The sequence below is a fragment of the Acomys russatus genome, chromosome 8 (assembly GCF_903995435.1).
Source record: "Acomys russatus chromosome 8, mAcoRus1.1, whole genome shotgun sequence".
Lineage (NCBI taxonomy): Eukaryota > Metazoa > Chordata > Mammalia > Rodentia > Muridae > Acomys > Acomys russatus.
This window is the reverse complement of record NC_067144.1, coordinates 64,058,446-64,067,059: the sequence shown is the minus strand read 5'-3', so window position 1 is coordinate 64,067,059 and position 8,614 is coordinate 64,058,446. Positions and strand designations below refer to the sequence as shown.

Below are 8,614 nucleotides of genomic sequence, written 5' to 3'. Positions count from 1 at the left end.
AACAAACAAACAAACAAACAAAACCAACCAAACAAACAAAAAACCCTAACCAGAAAGCACATCAGGTGAGGGAGAAGGTTGTGGCCCCAGAGCCAGAAATTCACCTGGTATTATCCTCTGCTTGCTCCCACAGGCCAATGGCTTGACATCTAATGCCAAATTCTGGTCGGGAGGGGTGAGGAGCTTATCTGAATGGCTCTAGGCCATTCTAGCCCTGGGTAGCTTGTGTTTAGGAGAAAATGACTTTAGAAGTTTGTTTCTATGATTTAGGGCAGATACAAAAAAAGCACAGAGGTGGAACAAGAGGCATCTCTGAAGATCTTCTCCAGCTCAACTTGGATCTCTTCTCCATCTTAGATTTTACCTTCCTGCCTCCTCCAATGCCAAATGCCTGCCACTTTCTCTGAAACTGGCCACATCAAGGCAACAATTAAAAACAAAAACAAAAACAAACAAACAAACAAAAAAAAACATCTTACATGCCAACTCCAAAGACAAAGAAAAAAATGGGTCGTTCTGTGTCCTAGGTCTTGTGCCATTCTCCGGTGCATTTTAACGACAAAAATTCGGGTTGCTGGAGGTGGAGGTTGCCTCTCGCAAAGAAATTCTGTTTGGTTTGCTAATGTTCTCGGCCTTGCTCCACCTCTCCAAACAGAGAAAACAAACTGTGGACGAAAATGCAGGAATCGCAGCAGTAGCTCCTCAACCACATTCCAGAGAGGCCTGCGGGGTCGAATGACTCAAGCTCACAGGGACAAGCAGAGAGCACACCCGACTTTCCTGGAACCCAAACGTCCTCGGATTCACCTTCCTCCGTCTGCGGGTCCCTCTCTCTGATCCAGATCATTCCTCCCATAGTTCCCAGAGCCCATTGGGGGCTCGTGTCCCACAGCCCACTCGGGGTGCGGGTCCCATAGTCGCACGCGAGAGCCCAAGACGCCGCCGCACCTGTGGGCGCCCGGTCCGGGTCGCCTCCGGTTGCGCTCGGGCGCAGCTTTCCCGGGTTCCGCTAGGGGTCTCTCTCGGGTGGCGAAGCGGGTGGGCGGGATCAGCTGACTCTCCGACTGCGAGCCCCGCCGCCACGCTCCAGCTCTGTCAGTTTCTTCGGCGGCGGGAGGCGAGAGCACCCGGAGCAGAGCGAGTGCGGGGGCCACCGGAGTCGGCGGCGACGCGGACACAGCCAGGGCGCGGCGGATCTTCTACTTGCACACAGAGCACTCGGTGCCCTACAGAGGATCACGATGCTGCCCAGCTTGGGACTGCTCTTGCTGGTCGCCTGGACGGTTCGGGCTCTGGAGGTGGGTGCCGCGCCTTGGGAAAGAGACTAAGGGAAGCGGGCTCCGGGAGGACACGATCCTCCCCACCACGAAGCTTGAATCTTGAGGCGCGGGGGACTGTCATGGGTATCTCGTTCCTGGCGGGCGCCTGGCGCATCGGCGTCTCCGGCCCAGCCCTGCCCGGGGACGCGCTGCCGGACTAGTGGAGAGGGAGCGGGTGAGGCTCAGGGCTCCCCATAACCGCGCCAGCCCGGAGCTGGAGGGCGAGGGGGACTAGCCTGAGCGCAGACCCTGACTCCTCCCTTCCTTGAGAGCGTGTCTCGGGGATGCGAGATACACCCAGTTCGTGGGGGAAGGGGACACGTGTGGAAAACCGAAAGCGTAGCGTCTCAGGATTCAGTGCCCCGCAAGAAAATCGCCGCCCTTCCCCTTCCCTGGGGTCCTGGGTTGGAATCGGGGCAGCTCTGGACGCTGGGGGAGCACCCGGCTCATCTTCCCTTCCCACCCCCGCTCGTCTTTGCTGTGAAGCTGGCGGCCGCGGGCGGCGGCTGCCTGCGCAGCGACCCTCCCCGGAGCGGGCGCGGGGTCGCGCACAGCCTTCCTCAGGCAAACTTTGTGCATTTCCGAGTCTCCCTTTTTTGTGTAAGTTGCAAGCGTAGGGAAGGATCGGAGAGCCGCGGCCACCCGGCACCGTCTCTCAGCCAGGACGTCCCGGACTCTCCGTCGCACCTCCAGTTTCTCCCCGCGACCGAGAAGGTCCTCGGGAACAAAAGCAGCGACACCCCGCCCTCGCCGTCCAGGACGCGGTGGCGGAGCCATGGTAGTTTGTGCGCCACCACGGCTCTCTTGCCTTCGCTGCGCGTCTGCCCCCGAGGACCCGGGGGTGCGTTGCTAGGACCCCGCGGCCTCTCACCCCTGCATCACTGATACTGCTTGGTGCCAGTCCTGCAAAGTCCTCTCACAGAGAGAGACAGAGAGAGAGAGAGAAAGAGAGAGAGAGAGAGGGAGAGCCCAGAGTGAGGCTAGCGTCTGGAAAGGGCAGTGCCGGGTGGGAGGGAGGCTGGGGTTCCTGTGCATCAAAGGAGGTGTTTGTCTGATTAAGGTGCGGCCTCCACCGAAGTGGTTCTGGGCACTCTAGCATAGTCATCCTTGGGGGGGGGGGCGGGTGCAGGAAGCTGGGGAGGGTCCTTTTTTTTTTTTTTTTTTTTTTTTTTTAAAGGGTGCAGATAAAAGGATTGAATAGAGTGAAGATTAAGACTGAGAAGATGGCGCCTCTGCAGTGCAGCAAAGAAAAGCTGTGTGGAGACTGCAGCCTGTGAAATCCACCCACTAGGTGTATATCACAAGTCTTCCCCGTTCGTCCAACTCTCCCAACATCCAGCCAAAGGGTTGTTTTCCTTTTTATCCAAAGATGCCTAGAAGTTGTTTTGTGGCAGCTGGTTTTATTTTGCATAGCTTGTTCCCCTTTCACCATCTAAGCATTTGTAATAATATCCTTTCCCCGTCATGCCCTTTCTTTTCCCCACTACCTCATAGTAATTAAAAAAAAAAAAAAGAAAAGAAAAGAAAAGAAAAAAGAAAGAAAGAAAGAAAGAAAAGAAAAAGGGGGGAAAAAAAAGCAATTTCTGGACGAGTGTTTTCCTATAATTCCGTGGGGACTGTTCAGGCTATCACACTAGTACTTTTCTCTCTCTCTCTCTCTCTCTCTCTCTCTCTCTCTCTCTCTCTTTTTCTTTTAGTTCTTAGTCCTTAATTTACAAGGTCATTGAACTTTTTTCCCTTTATGATTTTTTTCCCCCACAAGTAGCTTCAGGATCTGTAAATCATCTCAGACTGGTTAAAACAAGTCTTTTAAGAGCCAAGAATTTAGTGTTCCATTTTTCAATACCTGTTTAACCAAGGAGATTCTGACTTCTCCAATGACCTGAAATTTTAGTTGTGTAACCGTTCAGTCTTTCAAATTATCTATTATCTTATTATACAGAAACATGACCAAGAACTAAAAGCATAACTATTTTTTAGAGCTCATGTCAAAACTCAAATATTTACTTTTTTTGAGTTTTTTTTTTTTTTTTTTTTTTTTTTTGGTAACTTGTATAAAGAGAATAAGAATATGGGCCAAGATGAACTGGATTTATTTTTTGGCTTGTGCAATTGCATATCCTTTTTCTGCCAAACATTTGGAGATTATCCTGTGGGTATCATCGCCTTTAAAGGGTAAATGTGAGAATCACATTAGTACCTTTTGTGAATCAATGGAAAGATCGGTAATTCACGCTAATGATGCTGCACAGACTTGTGCAGCTCTGTGTCCACGGAAGCCACGGAATTACCAGTCGGCTGCCTTTTGTAAATCATAGAAAATAGGTCTGCTGCAGGTGGCTCGGCAAAGAGTCATGTGACTGAGGGTAACGATGAGATGCTGGGGCCTCATCTTCCGGGGCATAGTCCATACCTGGCTTGGCGTTGTTTCTCCTGGCATGCTGAACAGAGGCGTACGTTTAAACAGACTGTGATGGGCTCACACTCGAGTTTGCTTGTGTGGAGCCAACCATCAACTTGCCTTGGTGGTTCCTTCGCTGCCTGGAAACCTGCTGCTGAGAACCGCGGCTCAGAAGGCAGTAGCCTAAATACAGACAGAGAAGCTGAGATTTTGGTGGTGATCCATCAGGAGTCCCCTGTTCCTGCTTGTCAGTAGGAAGCCATGATCACTGGCAGGCTATAAAGGCTTCTTTCTTTTCACCCCAAGCGATAGGATTCCCCCATGACACCTGCAGAGCAGTTAAAATATGCAACCGAGGAAATGGAAAGCCATATACAAGATCACAAAACTAAATTAGGAAAGGCTGATTTAAAATAAATGGAGGGAAATTGTGTCCACTGGCTCCTGGGTTGAAGGAGGGTGGAGTAATCTCTATGGTTAAGGTACACTGTTACTGTTACAGGGTCCCTGTTTTTAGTTTACTGTTTATGTATGACACATCAGTTTTCTGTATCTGTGTGTCAATGAAGATTGTCAGTCATCCCACGTATATACAGAAGTGAAGAAAAAGGTACTTAATAAAACGTACATTATTTCTGCAAAAACATTGTCTTGGGGTTTACAAGGCATTTTCATGAATATGTTTCTTTTTATAATACCTTCCTGTTATGTCAAGATGGATCTGCACAAATATACTTTAATATCAAGCCTTAGAATGTAACATTTATTTGACTGCATATACTTTATCACTCATCCCCACACTAGGTACAGAAGTATTGTAGTGTGAATATAACCTGCACATAATTATAAAATAGGAGTGTTATGTACAAAAAAAAAAAAAAAAAAAAAAAAAAAAGAAAGAAAGAAAGAAAGAAAGGACAGATCAAGCAGAAAAGTACCAGTAAGTGGTATACTGAGAAAGTGTTACAGGAGAAATATCTAATAATTAAAAAGAGTAAAGGGTCAATAGGAGTAGATAATTCTGGGTATTTCCTGGTTGTAAGTTTCCAGCCAGGTTTGTGTCCCAGTTCTGGGGAGTGAAGGTTAAGTATCTTCACGAGCTCTGATTTGTTCACACACAGACACCAGAGTGTACAAGCAGGGCCTTTGTCTCATGTGTGTTCTCTGGGCTTGCTTTAGAGCAAGGCACAGATAAGACCTTACATACTGAAAGAAAGACGTAGCGAAAGAGAGAACAAATGTGGAATTCAATTTGATTCATCTCCTCATCTATTCATTAGGGAAAATATTACTGATTTATTTTTTAGGCCAAATCCTGCCTCTAGCTCTGGTTATCCTTTACATAAACCCAAACCGTCTTTCCCTTCACTGAGCTTGCGTTCATCCAGGGAAGACAGACAATAAACAGAAACTCAGGTGTAGGCAGGACTCTGGAGCTGGGTGGAGAATTTGAAGGAGGTCAGGGCTGAAAGCAGCCGGGAAGTATCTCTAGCTCCATCTTAATCAGTGGAGAAAGCCACGGCAGGGAGGGAGGGTTACTGTGCAGCAATGAGGAGGGAAGAGAGAATCAGTTCTTCAGAGTGCTTCTGTAAGGTTAATCGTGACTTCTCGTCCTATTTTGCACAACAGAATCATGAAGGTTTATTTTTCTCTTTTTCTTTTCTTTCTTGCATTTGTGTGTGTGTGTGTGTGTGTGTGTGTGTGTGTGTGTGTGTGTGTGGTGTTGGGACCACATATGGAGACTTAGGCATGCTGAGCACGTGCTCTACCACTCAACTACATCCCCATCCTGAGGAATCACGGAGATGAAGACAAAACAATACAGGAAAGCTCAAGAATGTTCCCAGAGTTCCATCCGGTATATCAGAAAGAAATCCCTGGGAGCGAGGCCTGGACATTGACATTAAAGGGGGGAAAAACATCTCTGGGCAATTTAAAAATAGAAACTGTGATTTTTGAGGCCAGTTACAGATGGACCAATTTGAACCACATTCAGGATTTATCAAGCTGTGTTGAAAACAAAGGAGCCAAGTAATGCCATGGAGGCTAGGCTGTACAAGAAAGACCGAACCAGGCAGAGGAAAGCCAAGCTCTAATTCCCACCGAGTTCGTCTCCCCTTCAAAGCTGTTGTGTCCTGACGTTATCACTGTAGCCAGGGCTGCAGTCACATCTGACCCACTGGGCTAGATCGCCTTGTGGTCTTGCAGGAAACCTGCCTCACATAGCACACACCTGCATTGGTGAGGGCCTGGCCAGCCGTCAGTGCTCTCAGCTTCTAAGCCTTAACCTGGCTTAGGGCTTTGGTTTTTATTCTGGTTTTGTTTGTTTGTTTGTTTACACAACTGTGACGTCTTTTCCTTTTCACTCTGGGATCCTAGATCTAGACCCATGGAGTACAGATTGATATACTGTCTTTTGCAAGCGCTCGCTCATGGATGCTGTAGCTTCCTACATCTTACATTCCACGTCCTATCTATCCTCATGAGTGGGTGAGAAAGAGAGACTGGCTGGCTGGCAAGGCTACACGAGGGAGGGAGTGAGCATGCTCTCTGAATGAGTAGCAAGTAGAAGCAATTACGTGTATTATGTTTCAGATTCAGTTTGCAAATGGAGGCATTCCTGAAGAGGGAATGTTTCCTAGCCCTTTCCTTAGTTAGGTAAGGATTGTTTCTGAAAGAGACAACTATTATTGGAAAAAAAATGGCAGAGGCAGGCTGTGAGTTCAAAGCCAGCCTGGTCTGCAAAGGGAGTCTAGGGCAGCCAAGGCTACACAGAGAAATCCTGTCTTGAACCTGCCCCCCCCCCCCGAAACAAAATGTTGGGTGAATTTTTTCCTTCAGATTGTCCTGCCTAGTTTGACTGGTACCACCTTTGAGATCTGAATTTTCCCAATGCTGGATCAGAATGACTGCTGTAGTAACTTATTTTTTTAAAGTAAATATATATATATATATATATATATATATATATATATATATATATATATATATATTATATTATAAAAGACTTTACAGAGTACTTGGTTCACCAGATGATCCCAGCTGCAGCAGTGGGCAAAGAAGATATTTTATTTAGATTTATTTATTTTTTTTTAATGGGGATCTTTTCTAGTTAGTTTTTGTTAACTTGACATAAGCTAGAGTTACCTGGAAAGAGGGACCCTCAACTGGGAATTGTTTCCATCAGATTGCCCTGAAGGGATGGGTCGTTTTGCTGATTTATGGTTGATGTGGGAGGGCCCAGCCAATATGGGTGGTACCACTAGGCCAAGGAAACTGTGAGCTCGTGAGCAACACTTCTTCATGGCCTCTGTTTTAGTTCCAGCCTCTAGGTTCCTACGTGAGCTCCTCTCCTTGGCTGTCTTTGATGGACTGCAGTGTGTAAGATGTAATAAATCCTTTCCTCCCCAACTTACCTTCGGCTATAGTTTTACCACAGCAACAGAATCCAAATTAGAACAGGGTTTTACTGTGTTGCCGAAGCTGACTTTGAACTTCCTTCCTTCAAGACTCTTGCCTCAGTCTCCTGAGTAGCTGGAAGACAGATTCATTCACACAGCTGTGTCTCTGTGTGGCCATACTTTGAAGAGGTATGCAGTAGAGATTGAGCTAGAACCAGACAGAGTATATATCATGAAACAGGAAAGTGCTCAGTGCTTTAAATACTTACTTGAATTATCATTTTAAAGTGATGAGTATGTGTGTGGCTGTGGGTACATGAGTGCAGTGACCTGTGGAGATCACGGACGGGCCCTGGATCTACCTGAAGTTGGGAGTTACAGGTAGTTGCCAGCCAACTGAATTTAGGTCCTATGAAGGAACAGAATTGTTCTTAATGCCTCCCCCACCCTCCAGTCCCAAGTAGAGTTTGTTTATTTGTTTGTTGTTCGGTTATTTATTTATTTAGGTTTTTCCAGACAGGGTTTCTCTATGTAGCCTTGGCTGTCCTGGAGCTCAAGCTGTAGACCAGGCTGGCCTCGAACTCACAGAGATCCGCCTGCCTCTGCCTCCCAAGTGCTGGGATTAAAAGGTGTGCACCCCCACTGCCTGGCAAGTAGAGAGATTTTAAAGATCCCATTTGTAATGTGGATTTAATGTTAGTCCAGTAATGTTAAACCATTGGATGTTTCTCAGATGTCTAGAGAGGCAGCATTTCCCATGGCTTTCTGCTGCCGTGACACAATTCCTCAGACAGTCAACTTGGTTCACAGTGTGGAGGTACATAATAGGTTGGCCTCCTACTTTTATGGGTCTGTTGTGAGGCAGCATATGGTAGGGAATATGTGATAGATGCAGCTGCTCCTGGCATGCCAGCCTGCCTGGAAGCAATGAAGACAAAGAGAGGAGACCAGCATGCCAAGTTTCCAAGCAGCCCCATCTCTTCAATGCCCTTCTACCCCAACAGTGGCCCTCCGAAAACAAAGGCTTTAACTCACTGGCCTTTGGGTTAATACTTATGATGTAAAACTCTAACACATGGATCCAGAAACCAAATGGGGGAAGGTTGCTTTAGCAGGCATTCCAAATGCTGCCTCCTCACCTTATTGGCCATGGTTAAATTTCTGTGCTTTTGTAAAATGGAGATGGTAGTATTTATCACTGTTATGGATTAAATTGTTTAAAATATAATATCCTTAAAACAAATAGATAAATTAATATGTATTGATATGTACTTGATGTACCATCATAACTAACTGTTGCTACTTTCATAGGAGGATAGAAAATGAATATACTTTTCTAATACTTAGTTATGGAAAGCTAAATAATCTTCATGATATTTTACTTATTAGAGTAATTAACTCATATATTAAGAGTAAGGAACTTGGCAGTTTATTCTACACAAGGATGAATGAATTTACCTAGATGTGGCAAGTGCCTGGCATCCCAGCACTGA

At 46.4% G+C, this 8,614-nt stretch overlaps 1 protein-coding gene across 1 annotated transcript in view; it reads left to right on the top strand.

Moving 5' to 3' along the window:
* Positions 1-1,085: 1,085 nt before the first annotated feature.
* App (amyloid beta precursor protein) overlaps positions 1,086-8,614 on the top strand; it is a 220,432-nt gene continuing 212,903 nt past the window's right edge. The window contains exon 1 of the mRNA XM_051150165.1: positions 1,086-1,298. Coding sequence (XP_051006122.1) covers positions 1,242-1,298 — 57 coding nt within the window. The 5' untranslated portion in view covers positions 1,086-1,241. The remainder of the gene's footprint in view (positions 1,299-8,614) is intronic.